We start from the raw sequence: 22,553 nt of genomic DNA on the forward strand, positions 1-22,553 counted from the left end.
CCTGTTCAGCCAGCCAATGATGAGTTCTAGTCTTGCTCTTCAAAAAAAAAAACAAAACCAAAACCAGAAAAAATATCATCTTAATGACAGCAGGGATGGCGTGGAGGTGGGCTTGGGGTTTTATAATCCTTCTGTTCACTTCAGGGTGGTTCTAATTACTTTGTTAATCAGTGCTGCTCCACGGGCAAAATCAGAGGCTCTCCTGTGACTTGGTTCTTTCTAATTAGAAGTTAGCACTAATTGGTTAGTGACCTTGTGGATAAACCACCAAATTCCAGCAGGGTACAGGGAATTCCTTCAGGTCCTGGAGGGTGTTTGGGGTGGGTGATGATGAGTGGTTTTAGCACACCTTGGATTTCCTGGGTCAGATGGTGAGGACAGGCAGGATCCAGCATGAGTGATGGGGAGCAGTAGCAGTCTCTGATCACTGTCTGTTTTGGATTTCCCTTGACAATTATTGGGGTGTTAAGCACACTGTAGCTGGTGTCACTCAGACCTGCTGGCTGGCAAAGGCTCAGACTGACAAGTGGGTTTTGAGGGTCTTTGGGTTAGAAAATGAGAAAGCTCTTGTAGTAGAATAAAGGATGTTCTGAATAACAGCCTGTAAATGGTCGATGACTCTTGCACACAGAGGTGGCATTGTCCCCTGCTGGGACACCGGAAGTGGCCATACCCTCTCCCAGCAAAGAGAGAAGCAGTGCTTGGCCCCAGGCGGGGAAGGAACAGTCTGGTGACCCTGGGGAGGAGAAAGGACCTTTGGTTTCAGTCCTGTGCAGCCTAACACCCGTTGCCTGGCACCAAGGCAAGTGCAGGCTGTAAGGTCTGTAGCAGCCACACACCATTAAATGCCAAGACACTGAGAAGCACAAAAGTGTGCCTTCTTTTAATAAAAAAATGTAAAATCAGGTTGTATCCTACACCTAGATGTGAAACCCCATGTTCTTGTGTCAGGAACATAGAAGCTGCTCAGATATTCCTGCTGCCGCAGCTGGATGCAGTTCAACTGTAGCATTTCAAAGACCTTATGCTGGGATTACAGTCATGTCAGAGGCTATGTCTTTTGTTCTAGCTAAAGTAAATGTGACAAGCCCTTGATTTGATTTTTCTAAAGCAGAGTGGGTTGGTTTTGTTCCTTCTCTGAGTACTCAGGCTGCCACATCTGCATTGCATGTTTCCTTCAAGTTTGTTTTCACCACTTGGCTGACATGATAAAACTCAAATGTCACAAGACAGCCACTCTGTGTTATTTTAACAATGACTAAGGTGTCATCTTTGAAAATATCCTCTTATTGAAAACAAGAACCTTCCCTTTGATGTTAATTTTGATATGCTGTGCTTTATTAGAGAGGAAAGAAATCTTGTTGCAGGAACTGCAAGCAGTTTCACAGGGAAGTTGCCCTGACTTTGACTCTGCTTGAATGATGTAGAAACCCATCTTATTTTCCAGACTGAAACTTCCTGGACTTAAGGGCCAACCTTTTCAGTCCCTGTTCGTGTGCTGGAGCTGGCAGACATCTGATCATATCTAGTGCTTGATGAAGAGGGACTTAGCAAGCAAGCCTTTGTGTTTTACATCATTTTAGTATCTGATCATTTTAGTATCTGATCGAGGCTTAGGTTGTTGTCTCATCTCCTGTGTTGTGAAATGCCAGCAGGAGGAGTGAGGTTGTGTATCCATCCTGAGCATTGACCCTGAAGCAGCCACCTGTCAGTGGGCAAGCAAGCAGCTTTTCCAGACCCTTGGCATGAGCCACCACCAGAGAGCAGCAGGTTTGGCTTTTTGTTCCCCCACCTGCAGCCTGTGGGCATCCTTGCATGCTGCTGATGGCAGTCTGGGTCTCGTGATTGTCACAGATTATTGGAAACAAGGCTGAACAAAAAAATAGTGGGACCTTTTACAGTTCCTTGACTAGAATAGCCTGGCTAGGAACTGAAGTAATTTCTGGCATAACCTGTTTCAGGATGAGCAACAAATAGGATTATCTTAATTAAAGTAATGCCCTGGGGCTCCCTGTGCTCATCATTGCCTTAGATCTGTCTTCATGTCTGTTCTAGACACATTTTGTAACAATCTGATTTAATTTCAAGATCAGCAAAGAGTGACACTCAGCACAATTCCTCATATGGGTGGGGTTAGAATGATGCAATGGTGCTTTTTTCTGGCTGAATTTCCACAAGGGAAAGGGTACAAAAATAAAGGAGTCCCTGAAAGGATGACATTGTTTTGCAGAGTTAAGGTATGTCAAACCTGCAAAGAAGTGCTAAACTGTGTTATTCAGGGTTCAGCACAGGGAAGCTCACGTCTGTCTCCTCTTCACTCCTGATTTGAACCCAAGTTTAAACACCAGCCTGACTTTGCTTGGGAAGGTCAGGAAATGGCTGCTGCCTTGTAAGAATCTACACAGTTCAGGCAGCACAGTTTTGCTGGTTAAAAAAGGCTGTGCTGTGTGTGCTGCAACAGCAGAATAATTTATTCATCATAGCCCTGAAATGGATTTCAGCCAGAAGCATCAGTCATAGCAGGAGGATATGACCTCTGCATCATTTCCAAGCTGCATCTTGCTGCTGGCCGTGTGGGATGGGACCTTTAGAGAGGGATGTCTTTGGTCATAGATGTCTGGTTTTTAGGCAAAGCCTGCCTTTGTGCAGGGGGGAAGCCTTGCCTCTGCTAAGGTCACGGGAGTGCAGAGCACTTAATCCAGTGCATGCCAGCAAAGCGGTTTAGGATGAATCGGGGATCTGTATGGACTGACACAAGCCCCAGGAGTGAACTGTCTGCTGATGCCAGGGACAGCCAGCAGACATTTGTCGTGCCAGGGCTGGCTGAAGTCAGATCTCCTGCCTCAAATGCCATGGCAAGGAAAGGGGGTTGTGTCTGGGAGTTGTGGCTTTTCCTTTTTTTTTTTTCATTTTGGAATGGCAGGTAGCATTTTCCTCTCCTCCAAAGGTAGCCTGGGCAATAACTGTAAATGCCTGCCCATGCCCCACCAGTTTAGGACTTAACTTTGCCCCTGCTTTGCTGGCATCCCATCAGGAATAGCTGCATAGGCTCCAGCTGCAGGCACAACAGTGGAGTTGGGAGCAATCATTAACCATATAGAAAGAAAGCCACGTGTGCTGATGTCCAGACTGCCAAGCATCCTGCATGGCCACATCATCAGTCAGCAGGTTTAGTGGTACTCAAAGGAAATCCTCCACTCCAGGTGAGGATTTGCACAGCTCAGTTCCTCTGGTGCATCACTGGTAGAGGATGTGAAGAAGTCCTTTCTCTTTGGAAGGATCACTCTTTGAGTCCTAAAGGAATTGAGGAAGGCGATATCCCTGTGAAGCCCTTCCATATATCCAGCATATGTCTCCAACACTTTAAGGTGTTGGAGATATTGCCATGGATACCCAAAATTTGGGCATTGCTTCTTCAGTCTTTTCCTAGTGATCCATGCACATGGCTGAGAAGTTAACAGTGACAGACTCCAAAGTGTGAAGGTGAACTGCAATGTGTATATTCTGCTTCAAAAACCAACCCACCTGTCCCAAATCTTTGAATTTCACTGTCTTTACTACTGCAAAAAAAATGTTCTGTCTTTAAAGGCAGTGACTCCAACCCTCGTATTCAAGACCTGGAACAATGGTTGGGTACTTCTCAGAGGAACTGAGCTGTGCAAATCCTCACCTGGAGTGGAGGATTTCCTTTGAGTACCACTAAACCTGCTGGTGCAGGAGGATGGAACTCAAGTCTGTACTTCCATAGTCTTCCCCATCCCATCTACCTCAGAGAAAATATGTGGGCAGGGGAGAGATAGGGATGGGGTGATGATGGCCTCTGTGCCATGAGCTGTGTATGTTAAAGCCTGGAGAGGGAAGATGATCTTGTGGCAAAATCTGGAGCAAGTTTTAGACACTGTGGTTTCAGTCCTTGGCTGACACAGCCTTTCTACAGTGTCTTGAACCATTGCTTTGATCACCAGCATCTCCTTTTGTGAAGCAGAATGGTGTTTGTTATTCTAGCCTGTGCATTGGTCTGTCAGCCTGCGTGGGACATGACCCAGGTGCTCTCTTGCCATCTCCAAGCACTGAGTGGTTTAAAAGAGAGTGACCTTGAGGGCTGTTTTTGACTGCCATGTGGTACAGGAGTTATCATCACATGCTGTCTTACCTCTGTCTTTTCATCCCATCATAAATACCACTTGTATGGTAACTTCCCTGTTTTCCTTCAAGTTTCATGATGAAGAAAAGTTGCTCATTTTTTTCTGGGTGACTCACAGCTCTGAGGTTTTATCACTTTCATGTCTGGAGGTGGTGGGAGGAGGAAAGCCCTTGGGTAAATAAAAGGAAGGCATTTCATTTCAGTTCCATCTCAGCATGTTTTGTACCTCCCCTGTTCCTTTAGCACTTGTGCAAAGAAAATCATTAGAGACATTACTATATGCCACTGAGGGTTACACTTATTAAAGAACAGCAACACCAGCTCTGGAAATTCAAAACAAAATTATTTCCTTCCCACAGACCTGAGTATCATCATATGCTTTGGCAGCTGTCAGTCAGTCTCTTGTATTCCACTGGAAATAAGTAATCTTTTCAGAATTAGTGTTCTTGTCAGAATTGCTACGTATTTTTTGTTTGTTGATTGTTTGTTGATTCTGCCCCAGCTTTTGCTTCATAAAGGCATGAGTGCTTGCAGGAGCCAGGCTTTTGTGTTTACCTACTACTTGGGGATGTGGTTCATCTAATCCTGTTGTTTTGTGTCTCTTGATGCATTGCTCTTCTTTCATCGTGATTTAATGACTCCTGGGAAATGGGGATGAATCTGCCCCACATGGTATGAAGGTTTGCTGTCCTTAGAGCACCTCCTTATGTGAGCCTTTGGGTGTCCAGATGGTGAATTAGTGATGTCCCACTTGAAATGCAGCATGCAGTTGAACAGGATGGTGGCTTTCCATGGGCATGTCTGCTGGTGAGGTTGCTTTTGGAGGGCAGCTTTTATTTGGTGCATACAGAGGGAAGGGCAGGATCTGGTAAAGGATTTCTGCAGGATTTCATCATGGCTATGCACTGGACCTTCACAGCTGGTGCTAAGCAATGCTTGGGGCAGAGCAAGCATTTGGGGAGTTCTGAGGATGGCATTTTAAATGTTGAATTTCCATTATACTTTCAGGATCAGGATATGTTGCTGACACTTTCTCTGTCAGCAGAAGTACTGAAATATTTATTGTAATGGAGTGGAAAAGCATTCTCATAAACATCTGGTTCTCCTGGTCCTACAGACTACAGTTATTTTATATACTTTTTTTGACTGGGATAGTGTTAGTTCTTTGCTGTGCCCTAGCCTGTCTGCTTGAAGCCCACCTCCTGTCTTACCTCCTGGTCTTGTAAGTCTTTGGGACAAGGACCAGCACTCCTGGGTTTTGCCCTCAGTAAACACAATGCTGCCATGAAGACAGTGAGGAAATGATGAGTGTCAGTTTGTGTTCATGGAGGCTGTGAGCCAGCACAGTGCCATGGTTAAAGTCTTAATGTCCTTGTGAGAGGCTGACCTTCAAAAGTCAGGTTGGAAATGAAAGAGAGCTGGTGGTGCAAGGTGGGTCTGAAAGGAAAGGCAAGAGAAGCAGGTGTTCAGTTGGGTGTGGCAATGGCAATGTGGCATGCCCACATCCAGAAAACCTTCTGCTAGGACCTTGTGCTTCCCTGGGGATTGCAGTTCCTCTCTTACATCAGCGTGCATTGCATGAAGCAGAACACCCTATGGAAAAAGAAGAGAGATTTTGAAGGTGGTTGGCATTTGTACCAGGCAGTGACAGTAGCTCCAGTTGATTTCCTGATCAGGCACTGCCCTTCTTAGCTCCAAGCTCATTCTTATGACTGGAAATCTGGCACCTCTGTCACCTCCCAAGGAATTGCCTGGTTCTGAGGGAGCACCATAAGGCAGCATAAATATCCTTCATGACTGGAGCTTGGGCATGTGCCACAGGTCCTTCAGTGTACCCAAGGTTGCTCAGGAATCTGGAGGAGTGCTACTGTAGGTTTTGTAGTGCAGCTGCAAGGCATTTCACAGGTGGGATGAATGAAAGGAAGGAAAGTATTGAGAGGAAGATATTTTTCTTTCTTATGAAGCTTTTTTTTAAATGGAAGTAGTCAGCAATGGAAAAAAAAAGCTTTTTTTTTTTCTTTTCTGTTTTCCACTGAAATTTAATGGGGGCTTTATTAAGAAAAAGGGAAGAAGCATCTGTGAGATGAAGTGAACAAAGACCTCTCTCCTATGAAGACATGTTGAGTTGGTCAGCCTGAAGAAGAGAAAGCTTGAGGAGACCTCAGTGTGGTCTTCCAGTACTTAAAGGGGGCTTGTAAAAACAAGGGAGAATGACTTTTTACACAGGCAGATAGTGATAGGACAAGAGGCTACAGTTTTAAACTAAAAGAGGGCAGGTTTAGATTACATGTAAAGAAGGAATTCTTTACTGTGAGGGTGGTGAGGCACTGGCACAGGTTGTCCAGAGAAGCTGTGGCTGCCCCATCCCTGGAAATGTTCAAGGTTCAGGCTGGATGGGATTAGGAGCAGACTGGTGTAGTGAAAAGTGTCCCTGTGCTTGGCAAGGGTGTTGGAACTAGATGATCTGTAAGGTCCCTTTCAACCAAACTGTTCTATGATTCTCTGGTTCTGTGATTTTGACTAACAGTTGTCTTGGATGGGTGCAGATACTCAGCTCATCCATCAGATCGGAGATGCCCTCTCTGTGCCAGCACAGGGAGAGCAAATGATTGCCTGGGGTGTCTGCTCAGATGGCTGATTATCTGCAGCAGCAAACCATGCAGAAAATGTGTTTGCCACCAGCAGGACCCAGCTAACCTTGCACATGTTTTCCTCCCTGCAGATGTGCCGGCGTGTGTACAAAGGGATCCCGCTTCAGGTGCGAGGCCAGGTCTGGTCACTTCTGCTGGATGTTGAGAAGATGAAGAAGGAGAATGAAGGAAAATACGAGGTATGAGCTCTACCTGGCAAAAACAGCAGGAGAAGGATGATAGGGAGGTTACATTGGTTGATGAAGCTGGTTTGGTGAGGACTGAAAATGCAAAGGGTATCAACTCTTTGTCCGTGGGTTTATATTAAGCTGGAGTCTTCTAGCATGATAGTTGGCTGCTTTCTATAATATGCTGTTTCCATTTATTCTGCTGGAAGCTAGGAGCAAAGCTGCTGTCAGTGTTACTGCTTCTTTAGAGAAAGATGCAGGGAAGAGTGAGGGGAAACTTTCCATAGGCAGCATAGGGAAGCCCTATTTATTTTCCAAGCCTATGTTATGATTTATTTTGCATCATGTACCAGGGTGAGGATCAAGGTGTTGTGAAGACAGTTATTTTTCAGAGGCAGGAGGCTGAGTGCTGCTTCCAACAGGTGTTTCTAAAATTCCCTGCCCATTAAGCAGAGTGATGCTAACACTCATTATTGCTGGCCAAGCGTGGATGTTACTGGCGAGGTGCCGCAGGGATGGAGGCACATGCAGGGGCTGGGGGAAGGCAGGCTGGGCTCACCACACTAAGCACAGATAAGGAGGCTCTCTCAGCATGCAGATTAAAATTGTGCTCCCTCCCTCAAAGCTGTGCTACACAGGCAGGGAAACAATCCAAACAAATGAAAGTCACAAGGAGTTATCTGTGCTCCAGAGGGGTCTGCGACAAACAGGAGCTTCAGGGCTAATAGGCTTTGCTGGATGCAAACCCTCTTCAAGATCATCTTAATCTACCTCTTCTTTGGTGCTGCCTGCCACCAGTAATTAGCTCTCCCCTAATTTCCTCCAGGAGAAGCTCAGTGCAGGTCCTGGATGAGGGGTTTTGCTTTCAAGAAGGGACTAAGCCTCAGCCTCAGACTTGTGCCCTGAAGAAACTGGTTCCAAGGCCTCCCCATTTCTCCCTGGTGTATAGCCCATGGCACAAAAGCCTGAAGGCTACCATGGGACATTCCACGCTTGCTTTTCATGTAGGTGTGATGCTCTACCTCCCCAGGATTTATTAGCTGCAGCCAGAGGGCTTGAGGGGAGCTTGAGAAGGCAGCAGGAGAAACATTGGCCATGGGGCAGAACAGAGGCATCCTGGCTTTTACCCACTGCTTTGCACAAGGTCTTTGGAATGGGACTTCCAGCTTTCTAGCCTCTGCTCTGCCACCAGCTTGCAGCACTAATGAGCTAACAGAGCATCTGTGGAGCTCCCAGGTTATTTAAATTAGGGAAAAAAGGAGAATAACCCATCTTGTGTTTCTTTTTTAATGTCTGCACAATTAGTAAAGCCTCCTGGGTGCATGGAGTTGACAAAGTCCTGTGTGACCTACCTGCCATTCATGTGCAATGATTTAAAAATACCCAAAGTAAGTTATTTACTTTGGGAAATTTCTGTGTTGTTCTGGCAGGGAAAACAAGAGGGCCTTTAGCAGGAAAATTTGAACTGAAGTGACCCAGTGCACATGAATAGTCATATTCTCTCAGGTAGTCTGTCTGCTTTATAGAGGGCAAGGAGCCATAGAATACAGAGACCTCACTATTTACAGCAGGGAAACTATGTTGTTCATCAGATCTTCATTCCATTACCACTTTATCCTCACTTGTCCTGTGTAGGCAATAATTCAAAATAGCCCCTTTACTATTGCTCCTCCATACAGCTGCTTTCAAGGTTGAAGTTAATATTCCCAAGATGCTGTGATCATCCAAAGTGTTGGCTGTGCTGGGCACATGTGGGTGCTAATGACCTTCTGCTGTTCACCAGAGCTGATGTGGCCACCTTGGGAGGTCAACAGCAGCCTGGAGGTGCCTGGTGTCAGGCTGATAAGCATTCATTGGATGGCAGCTGCTGGAGCAGATGATAAGTATCTGTGCAGATGTTCTATTTTCTGTCTCCTCTGTGAGCCAGGAGGGATCCTGACCCTGGGCTCAAGGCAAATTGGGCTTGCTGCTCATCTCTGCTGCCTCCAATCTGCTGGGGAATCTCAGTGTGCCTGAAGACAGTCACAAAATGTATTTTCTTCCTGCAGTTAACCCTGGAGACATTAAAGGAGGAGGGCATGATCACTGGTGGTATCTAAAGGCTGTGAGATGAGATGCTTAGCTATAGCATAGTGGTCCTTGCCTGCAGTACAGAGCTGAATGGTGGGTTGCAGATGGGACTGCCATGAGATTTGTCCATGGAACGTCTTCATCTTGAGGCTCTGAGAGCACAGTTGGATGAGGTAGTCGTAAACTTTCATTTGAATTTCCATTCTTTTGCAGTGGCCTTAAATCCTTTTACTGCATGATGCTGCCTTAAATGATTTGCCAGCCTGGGGGGAACATGGGGATTCTTGGCTTTGAGTTTAGCTTCTGTTCTAGACTCTGCCAGTTTCTTAAAATTTGTACCAGCCCAAGAGAATATTCCAGGACTGCTCTTCTGGTGGAAACTCCTTAAACTAAAGATGACTCTCTTCTTCAGGGAAAGTAGTAGTTGGAGATCACAGAGTCTGTCATAACAGTTTGGGCTTTATTACGTTTGAGCTTCTGAAAAGCTGACAGTGCTGTGTACATCTGTGTATTGGTTCCTTACGGATCAACAGAGCTCTCAACACTTTATGACAGCCAGCCAGGCAAAGAAATCAAAATAAATGAGAGTGGAATTGAATTGTAAAGGTTTTAGATTCTGAAAACTCAGTATCTGCATTGGAAGATGGGTGAAGGCTCAATGACAGCTGTCTTAGGATGTGAGTGTAGGGTCATCCCCTTCTCCCTGGGCCAGCAGCACAGACAAGGGCTCAGGGGCTCACCTCCAGGCTGCAGTTCATTGCTCACTGCAGGACAGCAATGTCCCCTGCTCTGGATAGCTCTGTTGCAGCTCCCAGGCTGCCACTCCTGCAGCAGGAATCCTGCCTTCTCCCTGATGGAGAGAGGTACAGGCTGAGATGGTGTCTGATTCCTGCCTCTTGTCTGCCCCTCTCCCTTCCAGCAAATGAAAGAACAAGCCAAGAGTTTTTCATCGGAAATCAAGCAGATAGATTTGGATGTTAACCGCACCTTCCGAAACCACATCATGTTCCGGGAGCGCTACGGAGTGAAGTGAGTATGGAAGGTGTCTGTGGCTCATATGGGCAGTCCTGCCAGTGCATGTGTGAGGGATGAGCTGGATCAGCAGCCAGCAGTCCCCTGGCTCAGAGCAAAGCCATCTTTGCCTTCTCCTCAAACCATTACCACACAGTGTGACCCACAGGTGCTGGGCTGCTGATTCTTTCTTCAGAGAGGTCCACACTGGAGCAGGCTCAGCACCAATTCTTGAGCCAAGCACAGCCTGTTGCAGTGCCTTGTCACCCAAGGCTCACAGTTGCAGAAGGCTTGGTTTGGGATGGCTGGGATGATGGGAGGTGGGCCCATCAGGATCTGGGAGGGATGGGGTCTTCATGACCGATTGGGTTGGAGAGGTTTGACCAAGTGACTTTGTCACTGGGGTAAGTCATACCTGGCTGCCCTTCCCAGTCTCCAAGGAACAAGCTTTCTGGTTCTGTGAGCCCTGCTCCTTGCAAAAGTGTTGAGTACCAGCTGGTTGGGTGTTTTCAGAATCTTTGCTCTCTGTGTGTATGTACTGGTGTGTTCATGAAGCGGGAGACCTCATGCTCAGGTGTTTTAAAATCCTTCTTTCTCCCCAGGCAACAGGCACTCTTCCACGTCCTGTCAGCATACTCGGTTTATAATACTGTAAGTAGTAACTCCAGTTAACATGAAGAGCATTGTGCTTTATATATTTATATATGTGTGTGTATATATATATGTGTGTGTGTGTGTGTGTGTGTAAAGATTTAAAGAAAAGCTTTATATATGTGTGTATTTGTGTAGACATACATATTTTCACGTGTAAATATATGTAATAAACACACACTTATTTAGCCAGTGGTAATTCCAATTTTAAGTCCTAGTAGTGGGTTGTACAGAGACCTGCAAGAATCTCTGGCAGCACAAGAATCTTTCCACAGTTGTTTCATTCCCTTGTTCATTTTGTCACCTGGTAAATGACATCTGGCAGATTTAGAGTGTCAGCAAAGAACAAGGGATTGCCCTTTGGCTTTTCAGCAACACTAGTTTTCTGGCAGTCTGTCATGTTTCTGACTTCTCGTCTTACACCAAATGGTATCCTTGTTGAAAACACTTATTTACTACAACAAACCAGTAATTTTTAGCTGAAGGATACAGGCAGAATAAGCTGAAATTAGCAGCTGAACCTACTGTCTCCACCTCCAAGAGGGGACAGTTAGAACATGCTCAGGGGGTTAGTTGAGGAGCCTCCCTCGTGCCAGATAAATGTTTACCAGATTTATTTACTGTTTAATTACTTCAGTGCTCATATGGCTGAAGGAATGCAAAACAGCATTGGAGCCACATGCTGTTTGTCATCCCAAAGATAGATTTACCATAAGGAAAACATTTTTTAAAATGGTGAGGCATGGAAATAATTGCTCAGAGAAGTTGTGGATGCCCTGTCCTGGAAGTGTTCAAAGTCTGTTTGCATGGGGCTTTGAGCAACCTGGTCTGGTGGAAGCTGTCCCTGAGGAGGGTTGGATGAGATAATCTTCAAAGGTCCTTTTCCAGCCCAAACTACTCCATGAGTCAGTGACGTGGTAGATATGGGAGCTGTGAATTTGGACATAAACAGTAAAGACCTTGAAATGGGACAGACCTTGGAAGAGGAGAGGGAAGTGCAGGCAGCTTTAGCATTATGGTAGGCTCTGCCAGCATGGCAGCACGTGTGCCCCTGTTGACTGTTGCAGGAAGTGAGCTATTGCCAAGGGATGAGCCAGATTGCAGCCATCCTGCTGATGTACCTGAACGAAGAGGACGCGTTCTGGGCGCTGGCGCAGCTGCTCACCAACCAGCGCCACGCCATGCACGGTAAGGCTGGGCTGGGCCAGGGTGTCTGCTACAGCAAGGCAACGTTGTTCAGCTTGGTCGGCAGAGCTTTGTTTCTCCTTACATATTGGTTTAATTAAAGTGGGTGAGGTTTAACTACTTGTGCAGCCTGACTGGGGAGCTGAACTTCACTCTTGGAGGCAGACAAGCTCTTATCAAAAAAACCTGAGTTTTATCCACTTGAGCTTTAGTGCTCAGTAATTAACACTTTCACAGAAGTGCTGTCCTGCCTCCAGGGTTCCTTGCCCTTGGCAATCAATTAACTCAAGGTTATGAGTTTATAAGTCTCACAGAAGTACATCCAAGAGTATCCACGCTAAATGTAGATGTAATTCCACTAAATGTGTGATGTATTATTTTACTTCAAACACATTAGAGATCCTTTCATCTTACTTGTGGTTAGCAGTAATCTATGCACAGAGGCTTATTTCATGGGCAGAGAGCGAAACCTTATGGCTTGATAACTTTGGACAGTCTTAAATATGTGTCCCACTAGATTACAGGGCAATGAACATGCTTGTGGTGTTCAAACATCTTCAGCTTTTCTCTGAACCTTGGTAAGCACTGAGGTGTGTTTGGAGAGCTCTTGGCCAAGCCAAGTCGCAGGCAGGCAGTGGGAGCTGGGTGAGAAGGACCAGCTGGGCTTGGTCTGAGGGTCCTGTTGCCCAGATGGGGTGAGGGGTGATCTCTGGAAAGGAGGGTGAAAAGGAGGTAGCTGGGCACCCTGTTGTTCAGCCAACTTCAACAGGTGATGCAAGAGATGTGTTTATAGAGAATCAGGCTATCCCTGTCCCTGCTGCAGAACTTACCTGATTTCTTTTTTATTTCTCTTGTCTTTTCTTGTTAAGGTTTTTTCATTCCTGGATTCCCAAAGCTGCAGAGGTTTCAAGCCCACCACGAGCAAATTTTAAACAAACTGTTCCCCAAACTGAAGAAGCACATGGTATCTCTTTACTGTCAGTCTTCCTATAATAATGCCACATTTTAATGAAAAAGCAGTTCATATAGTGTTCTGCCAAACAGATGCACAGCTGAACATATTTCTAACCATACAGGACTACTTCAGCTGCAGAGGCAGGCATTTATTAAATGGGTTGCCCAAATCTTGCTAAGGTGAATGGTAATCATTTGCTTGCTGATCATCATTAGTGGAAGGACTGCTAAAATGTAAAGGCTTCCCAGGAGAGCCAGGAAGGCTTACAGAGCCTGCAGCAGTATGGCTGGACTGTGTGCTTGCACCAGCTGCAAGGCCCAAAGGCTGATGCTGGTCTGTCTGGAGTCTTATTTCAGTAATTATTAGCTTCAAGTGCTTTGCTGTTGTTTTAAATCAGGAGGCACATAAGATTTGCTGGGTGTTTTGTTGCTTGGGCATGTCCAGTTGCTTTTCTCTCCAGCAGATGGTACAGGCCCATTTGGTGGCTGCAGAAGCATCTGCAGGGCACACCAACTCCAGTCTTCTGTCCAGGCCACTATTATACTGCACCTGCTCTCTCCCTTTCTTTCCTTTTGCCTTGCCCCCCTTTGCATTTGGTATAGACAGCTGGTGTTCAGTGGCCAGACTCCTAAAGTTCTCTTACACTCCCAAGAGGCTTGGTAGCCCCCATCTCCAGCAAAAGGTGTTTGTATTACCATCATCTGCACAGCTCTTGCTTCATGCTGCAAATGGCTGTAAAAGTGAAACAGAGCCATGAGAGGTTTTCACTTAATTATAGTCATGGGCAGAGGAGGGGATGGGAATAACTCAGAAAGCTGCTCATTCCTCCTGCTCCTGAAGGCTCTCCAGGCTTGCAGGTGCACAGCACCAGGCAGAAGCAAAGGCTGGAGCTGGCCATTCATCCCATGGGCTTCTTTCTCTTCCCATCCCCATTGCTTCATTGGCTTTGCAGCAGAGGTCACGTCAGCTCTGCACACATGCCAGCACTGGGCACCAGATGGAGAAATGTTAGACCAAGGTGGTGATGGTGAGGTTTTTAAGAGTTTTCCTTAGCCTGTCAGGCTGTCCTGCTCCTGCAGCAGCCATGCCATTTAAACCAGGTGGAGCTTCCAAAGCTGCCTTGACTGTGCTCCAAGAGGCTCACATGGGAATTGCTATGGAAACAAAAATGGTAGTCTGCAGGAGTGGTTTGAGTTCCTGGAAGGTTTTTATAAATCCCTGGAGTAGGTATTAGGCCAGAAAAGCTTCTCCCAGAAATCCCTTTCCAATACTATGGCTGAAATCTGGCCACATTGAGGACCAGGTTCGGTGGATGTCTTGGGCAAAAGACCAAAGCAGGGCTTCAGCACTGGTGTGTAAAGCAGGGGCTTTCTTGGGAGATCAGCCACAGCCAAATCCTGCACTCACATCCCAGAATAAGTAAACCAACCAACTAACCTCCCCCAAAGCCTTATGAGCTGCTTGAACCTCCAGTAACCAGCCTGGTGAAATGCCTGTCTTTGCTCTCTTCCCACAGGACAAGGAGCAGATGACCACTGGGATTTACACAACCAAGTGGTTCCTGCAGTGTTTCATTGACCGGGTGAGGATGCTCTGGGGGTTTTTTGCTGCGCTCCTGTTTGCATGTGTGCTTAATCTGCCTGTGTTTTTTTGTAAATTTTATACTTTGAAGAAGCTGTTAATATTTTATAAGGTGGGATATTATGCACACTTTCATAAAGGAAAAAAATTAATAAGGGAGAAGGTAAAAATAACTGCATGTCACTGATGAGAAGCCAATTCCTGCTGCCTCATCACAAGCAGTCGCAGGGAGATGGCTCAGCATCAGCAGTACAAACAAATCAGAGTCAGGAGAGATCTTTCTCTTGCCCACTGGCACTGCTGCAAAGGCAATTAACCTCACTTTGGCTCTGGAGACAACATAGAAAGAAGAAGAGATGGGGGCACAAACCTTGACAAATAGCAGTGCAGCAGCTGCAGGCAAAGGAGTGCATTGGGACTGGAAAGGTGGAAGTGAGAGAAAATTACCCTGCTTCGTCCAGAGCTAATTTGCTAGTCCTGAGCCAAGACTACTTTATTTTTAGGATCAGCATTGTGCTTACTGGACTTGAATGCAATGTCCAGACTTACTGATATTTAGGACATCTGTGTGCTCCAGTCTCAATTTTCTGCTGCCCTGTCTTCTATAAAACAGTGGATGGCTCCTTCCCCTCGAGAGGGAACTCGCTGCTTTTTGCACGGAAAGCTGTATAAAATGCAAAATCCCTTTAACTGCAGTAGCATGTGGTAAAAGCTGCAATGGTCAGTTGTGCCAAACTCTGGAGAGTCTGTGCAGTATCCTAAATTAGAACCTAAACATTTCAGTAATATTAATTTCTGTGTTGGTGAGGTACCTTAGATCTTTGGTGGGAGGTATGGGCTGCTCCGTCACTTTGGACATCAGTTCAATCCTGTTTATCAGACTGGGTCTATGTGCAAATTAAAACCTTTTTCAGAGGTATTTTTAGCAGGCAGAAATAAGCCTGTATATAAGAAAAACCTCTTCTTTGGACACCAGATGAATGATTTTTTTAATGCTTAGTGATGCATCATTGGGTTTTCAGACCTATCCCATAAATAGCCCTTTTGGGAAATCTGGATGGATACAGGAGTTGTTTTTTGTGCTCACAAGGCTGAAAGATGATGGTACTCTCTCTAGGGTAGGGGTTATCCACATGCTAGTATGCTTATGAGGGAAGTTTCTCTTTTTTCTGCATTCATGGATGGGTTTTAAGTATTTCCCCAGCCACCCAAGTTCATTAGCTTTAAGGCAAAGCCATAGATGATAAAAGACATTTTTGTGTTTTAGATTAATTCCTGACTTGCAAAGCCTAGCCCTGTTGTGTGATTTGGTGCAAGGTGATGCAGTGATGGCAGCAGCCTCTGTTGCATGATGCCATTTGTGACTTGTCTGTGTGTTTGGAACAGACCCCATTCACGCTGACCTTGCGGCTGTGGGATATCTACATCCTGGAAGGGGAGCGCGTGCTGACGGCCATGGCTTACACCATCCTCAAACTGCACAAAAGTAAGGTCCCACCTGATTGCATCCCCTGTGGCTCTGGTGCCACTGTGCTGGGCCAACCTTGTGCTGCTGACCTGAAAAGCCCTGCTGGCCACTTCCAGCCTCTTGGTGCCTTGCACTGGCCACAAAAGGCACAGTCCAGGGGAGGAAAGGAGATGCCACAAGGATTGACTTGCTGTGCTCAGCACACAGAAACCACACCTGAAATGCTCCCTGTTGCCTCTTCCTATGTACTGTGCCCCACAAATTGCTTTTAGGGGCAATACAGACAGCAGCCCATCTGTCTGCAGAACTTTATGTGGTGACTCAACTGAAAAGTCTGTAGAGGGACAAGTAAGTCCACTAATACACTTCTAAAATGATCAAAACCTGGTTGTCTTGCATAACACTAAGGCAGTGATGTTTCTACCTCGAGATGTTTGTAACTTTGAACCCCTTCACTCCCATAAATTGATAGTCTTGTTGTGTCATTCTTTTGGCCTTCATCTGGGGCAGGAGTGTGTGATGAGAACCTTTGGGCAGCAGAATTTATGGGACTGCATGTGTTGGCTTCTGCAAACAGCCACCCTGTTCTTCCCTCATTTAAATGAAGAACAGGCTATCCATAAATAAATCTTGAAGTATCCTATTTGTCTGCAGAAAATGAGAAACTGGCAGGCAGGCAGATGTTTCAGTTTGGTTGTAAAATCTCACCTCCCTGAGGAATGTGTAGTGTGGGTTGACATCTCTTCCTACAACCCGTATTTTTGCCTGTATCCCATCCCTGTCTGCAACCTTTGGAAGGGCCAGTGCCTCTTCCTGCTTCCCTGCCTGCTGGTGCAGGTTGGCATCCTCAGCTGGTGGTGGCAGCTGCCGCCAGTGGCTGTTCAGCCTGATGCTTCGGGCCTGTCTCATGGAGCTTTTCCTCCTCCTAGAGGCATTGGTGAGAACTTCCAGAAATGGTCTGAACCCTGCATCCTCATCAGCACAGCTCCCAGCCCTGCCATTGTCCTGCCACTGGGAAACTACTGCTCAGGTGGCATGGATATATACATGTATTGATGACCCTGAGCAATAGTGGGAAGGTGGGAGAGAGGCAGAAGCATTCAGGCTGTCCCACTGTGGAATGGGAACAGCAACAGAATCCCACATAAAACCAAAGCATGGGTGTAACCCACACTTGTGCTACCCTGAAATTTGTCTGTGCCACTGCCATTACTCCTTTCTCCCATCCCCCAGAGCGCTTGCTGAAGATGACACTGGAAGATTTACGTGAATTTCTTCAGGAGAAAATTGCTGCTTCCCTGCAGTACGAGGACGATGCTGTCATCGAGCAGCTGCAGGTGTCAATGACCGAACTGCGAAAGATGAAGTTTGACCTGCCCCCACCAGGTGGGTAGAGGGGAAGGTGGGCAGCCCAGCAGGGACCAGAGCATCCCACTGGTGTGGCTGGGAGCCAGGGCAGCCCAGAGGGGCTGGTACCTGTTGTGTGGAAGCATCTGTCTTCCTTACATTCAGGGCATGCAAACATAAACTGATGCATAGTTTGGGTTTTATTTTGTTTTCTCTGCTTCCAATGCAGCAAAGCCTGAGGAGTTTCCAAGGAAACCCCTGGGCCTGGAGCTCTCCCTCAACCCAGTAGCCATAAAGGAAAACACAGCAGCCAATGGCCAGAATGGCCAGGTGGGTGAGCGCACTCCAGACAGGGAGCCCCAAACCGACAGAGTTCCTGGCACACCAGGAGGAATGACAGTGGTGGAAGCGAGGATTCTCACCTTCCAGGGTAGTGAAGCAGCTGAAGCAACGAACGCGCCTGTTTTGGGTGGGCGACCACCGGATGAGGAGGGTCAGGTGGAGCCCATCATGGACGGGCAGCCATCATCTCTTCTGAAGGCAAGCGAGACACAGGCCCAGCAACACCTCCTGCCCACGGTCCTGCCTCCAGAGCAGCCCCTTCTTGCTCCTGGCTGTGCCGTGGTGGACCATGGAGTCTCCCTCCATGCCCCAGCTGAGCACAGCTCCTTAGACTCCTCTCTCCAAAACAGGCTGGCTCCTCCCAACTCCAGCACCGCTGAGCCTTCTGCTACGGACCAGGCAGCGTGGCAGCCAAATCCCTCTGCCCTGCCAGCAGGAGAACAGGACCAGGCAGCATGGCAGCCAAACCCTGCTGCCCTGCCAGCAGGAGAACAAGCATCTTCCCTGAGCAGAGGCACAGTGCTCGAAGCAGCCCCCTATCCTCTGCCAGCCGGCTGCCAGCAGCTGTCCCAAACATCGCAGAGCCATGGCTCCCCCGAGAGCGAGCGCGGGGAGGAGGCGGCGGATGACAGGCACTGCAGGGCGGTGCTGCCGTACAAAATGGGCCTGAAGCGCTCGGCATCCAAAGCTGCATCCACAGGGGAGCTCCTCAGCCTGCAGCACAATGGGCTGGGCAGTGCCACCAGCAGCACGTGCTGGCCCGAGGCCGTGCTGCCCGCGCACAGGCAGGCAGGGGGCAGTGTGCCCATCTTGTCCAGCAGAGAGCCGGAGGCAGCGGGGCTGGCCGAGGGCTGCCCCACCCAGCGGGCACCGTCCCCTGTGGTGGAAGGGAACAGCCCCTATGTCGTTATCAAAACCACCACTCCCCTCCACCTGGCCCATGCGACAGAGCAGGACTTCTTGAACAGAAAGCAGGTGGCATTGCCTTTGTCAGAGACTGGACATCCTCTGCCTACCACCTCCATGCCACCACCTCTTATGCTGGACCCAGAGGAGGCAGAGGTCCAGAAAAGCCTCCAGAAACCATTAAATGCACTGAAAGCCCCACGACCCCCACTGAGCCCCAAACCAAAATTACCACCACAGGTTGCCAAATCCCGCTCAGAGAACAGTTTCCTTTCAGGCTCTCCTTCCCTGGCAAAGCTGCCCAAATCGGTGACGTTTTAGTGGGGATGGGGAAGGGGAAGTTAAGGGAGAAGAAGTGGGTTCTGGAGAAGCACCCTTGCCCCATTTACAGGATTCCCTTCTGTCAGCAGGGCTGTCAGGGTGACAGCACAGCACCATCGCACGTCACGCTGTGCTTTGGTACGAGTGCCCAGTGAGGAGATGAAGCGGTGGCCACCAGCACTAGGAGACACCAGCAGATTGGATTTGCATGTTTCCTATGGACAAATTGGAAAATGCTTTCAGTTTTTGCTCCTCAAAGCTCCCCAAGTCTCATCACTTGGGGGAAGGGGCAGGGCTGGTGAGTTCGTTGCGTGTTTTCTCCTGCTCCCGTCTGTGGGAACCCACGACCAAGCAAGCAGGCACAAGGTGTCGGAATCCGAAACGCTTTCTTTACAATGCCCCATCGGCGCAGCTACAGCATTGCTTTCAAAGGCCTTTGTAGCAATAGATCTTTATTTCATTTCCCAGACCTGCAGTTGTAGGCAGCAGAATTTCCAGGCAGTGCCATGGCATCCTGGCAGGACACAGGCAGCCTGCTGCCCCCTCTATGCAATTCCACAAAGCAGTGCCCAGCTGTATCTGGCTCCTGCTGCCGTAGTGGATGGTGTTTAGGAGGACAGATTTAACAGCTGCTGAGTCCCTTGGACATCTCCTTGGTGTCAGCCCAGTGGGGGGCTGCCAGCAGAGTGGTCCTTTCCCAGGTTCTCAGGGTGACAAGGACAGTGATGAAGGTGGAGCCTGGTCTCTTGGGCCGAGTGCCCTTTCTGTTGGCCTTTCCTTCCCAGGGCCAGCACAGCGAGCAGGCTCGCTGCCTTTCTGTTCCTCAGACAGGAGAAGGGGCTGCTGGCTCAGGAAACCCGCCTGCACTACCCAGCTGCTGGACGCGTGATGGCATCTAATCACAGTGCCGCAGATAAGTCCACTTTTGTTTTGAGTAAGTTAAGTGTCTGAGTGGAAAGGGCATAGGAATTGGGGAAGGGGGAGCACATTGCCCAGAACCTGATCTTAGTACTTCTGGTTGAGCCCACAGAGAATTAACAACAGGAAGTTGCATTAAGTCCTAAAGGTCTGTCCATCTCCTCCCCATCCCAAGGTGCAGCTGCTGCACAGCCCAGGCCATTGGCTGGAGATGTGCAAGGATCTGGGGAGACATCTCATAGAAAGAGCTGGTCCAAAATTCTGATTCCAGTATCTACTTCACCCTTAGAAGGGACTTCATCAGGAAGGCAGATCAGTGAAAAAGCAGGAAGTAGTCCAGATATGCTGGATTTGACTTTGCTGTCCAGAAGGGGTAGCTGCAAGTGCAACCTTAGGTGGGACTGCAAGTGGGATTCCCATTCCTTCAACAGAGATCCTGAGCAAAAGCTCCTTTAAGTTCTAAGGAGACTTTGAAAACTAATTTTTTTTTTTATATCTCAAAGGCTGCTTCAATTGCATAACCTGATCTAAAGCCTACCTGAAAGCCCAGCAGAAAACTTCCACTAAATTACTTTGTGGGTTCCAGGAGCTGGACTTGATGATGCTGGTGGATGCCTTCCAGCTCAGCATATTGTATGGTTCTGTGATTTATCAGGGTTTATTTTGCCTTGTGTACGTGCGGTGGTTTATGTTTGCAGCAGGGAGTGTCAACGGGAGCACTGGATTTTTGTTTGGATGTAGCCAGCCCCACCACAGCACCCTCAGCTTTCATTGGAACCCCAGCTCTGTCCCAGACCCCATCTTCTTCCACTGAGCCTCCAACCTTGCCCATCCTCTCCCTCTGTAGAGCAGGGAAAACCCTATTAGCTACCTCGCAGGGGTGTTGTGAGGAGTCAAGCATTGCTGTTTGAGGAAAAGTGCTCTTTGAATGTTCAGTATTTGTGTTTTGAGACACCACAGGTCCTTTCTAGGACAATGGTGCTTGAATTGTTTTTAATTTAGAGTATGTTTTTCCATAACTGTGCATAGTTAAATATTATTTGTGCGTTAAAATACCTGAGCAGTATTTCAGGACAGATATCCATTGCCTTTTGCTAGCAGCCCACTGGCCACAGGAGCTTACTGGGAAGCAACAGGAAGCATCTGAGAGCTGTTGGTCACATCTTGACTTCTGTAGCTTGGGGCTCTGTCCTCTCCTTGAAGCCCACACAGGACTCCTAATGCATCTGAGCATCACGCATGCAAGAGCTGAGACCTCTTTCCCCTTGTTTTAACCCATTTTCCCTCATTTCAGGCACACAGCCCTTGCACATCATGTTTCTTGTGCACCCAGACTCCTCACACAGTGTGTCTGGGATGTTTTGCAGTATTAACATTTTTAAAAGGTGGTTTGCTCTAATTTTGGAGAGCTGTCAAATGTACAGTACTCATTGCATGGCATTTGGTGCATGATGTTCAATGTGAATTTTGATGGGGAAAGTGGTGGGAGTTGTCTTTCTCTCCAAGCCCTAATGGGAATGAGCAGCAAGGTCCTCAGTCATCTTCAGGCCTGGGGGAACCACCAGCAACATGCATCGCTGTCCTTGGTGTGATGCTCTCACTGGAACACATCAATGCATGATCCCCAAGGAGATGCCCACTCCTGTCTGTCTCCTCTTGCTGCAACAAAGCTGCAGCCATGGTGGGTCTGCAGCAGCATGGCCCAGCCTCAGCTCTTTTGCAGGAATAGGAAGGGAAGGAGCAGGATGAGGGTGGCAGCTCAGCAGGACATATTACCTAACCAAGCCACTTGCAGCCCTGCCCAGCCTCATGCAAGAGTCTTGACCCTTCAGCAGAAACCACTCTTACTGTGAGCAGACATGGGAAAGGAGCTCCCCACATCCTTGTCCTTGCAGCCCTGACGCAATGGGGGCCTTGCTGCCTTCCATGCAGAGGTAAGGACCAACGTTGTGTGTTTGGGTTTTTTAGGTTTAGTTTGTTTTTCCTTGTGTTGTTTGTTTGTGATAGAGCACTTTGAGTGGCTGCAGCACTGGCAGAGAGCAGGAGCCACAGGACCCAGCTCCAGCAGGGGCCAGAGGTTGAGGTTAGGGTTTCTTGGCCATGCACTTTGAGAGCCTGGCTACCGTCTGCTTTCATTTTTATTTGCTCTTCTTGTTTACAGCGTGGAACGCTTCTTTCATGACTCTTTCTAATGTATTATAATTATTACTTTTAAGAAAAAAAAAAAAGTTTTTATGTCTGTTTTTTTGTTTGTTCAGTTTGTTTTTTTTAAAGGAAGGGTTTTTTTGGAAAAAAAAAGTCAATCATTCCTTTTTATGCTGATCCAAACTGTCCAGAGTGTTTGATGTTGTGTTTTACATGGTTGTAGTAATAATGGTTAAAGAAGTTTAGCACAAATTCAGACTCCACAAGGTTTCTTACAGGAACAGAAGCTGCACCAAGACTGGTTGTCTTCTCCTGATGACTTTTAGCTTGATCCACTGTGTATGCTTCAGCTGCAACAGGTCCATCCTGCTCCATCTCTGCTTTCCTCCCTGATTTTCTATTGTCATTAAATCCAGGCATCCCCAGCAGCAGTGGAAAGCAAAATGCTCTTTTCTACTTCCCACCATCCTCTCCCAGCTGAGCAAAGGGCAGCATCCCTTCTCACACACAGCTGCTGATCAGCAGCACTGCTGAAGCTTGTGTTTTGGCCAAGATTTTGTGTTTGGAGTTTGTTTTCCTGCCTGTAGGCAGTGTAGGGAGGCTGGATGGGAGGGGGAGCGGGTGGACACAGCTCCTGGCACAGCAGGTGGGTGGTGGGTGCGACTCACACTCGTGAGTCAGGGCTGAGCTG

General features: G+C 47.7%; 1 protein-coding gene across 2 annotated transcripts in view; it reads left to right on the forward strand.

Moving 5' to 3' along the window:
- The window catches only part of LOC131084808 (USP6 N-terminal-like protein), a 75,787-nt gene extending 53,827 nt beyond the window's left edge, over positions 1-21,960 (forward strand). For both annotated transcript variants that reach the window (XM_058026553.1, XM_058026554.1), the window contains exons 8-16: positions 6,867-6,974; positions 9,952-10,061; positions 10,646-10,694; positions 11,762-11,882; positions 12,749-12,843; positions 14,351-14,416; positions 15,802-15,901; positions 17,117-17,269; positions 17,460-21,960. In XM_058026553.1, the coding sequence (XP_057882536.1) occupies positions 6,867-6,974; positions 9,952-10,061; positions 10,646-10,694; positions 11,762-11,882; positions 12,749-12,843; positions 14,351-14,416; positions 15,802-15,901; positions 17,117-17,269; positions 17,460-18,799 (2,142 nt within the window). In that variant the 3' untranslated portion in view covers positions 18,800-21,960. The remainder of the gene's footprint in view (positions 1-6,866; positions 6,975-9,951; positions 10,062-10,645; positions 10,695-11,761; positions 11,883-12,748; positions 12,844-14,350; positions 14,417-15,801; positions 15,902-17,116; positions 17,270-17,459) is intronic.
- The last annotated feature ends 593 nt before the right edge of the window (positions 21,961-22,553 follow it).

This window comes from Melospiza georgiana, chromosome 6 (assembly GCF_028018845.1).
Source record: "Melospiza georgiana isolate bMelGeo1 chromosome 6, bMelGeo1.pri, whole genome shotgun sequence".
Lineage (NCBI taxonomy): Eukaryota > Metazoa > Chordata > Aves > Passeriformes > Passerellidae > Melospiza > Melospiza georgiana.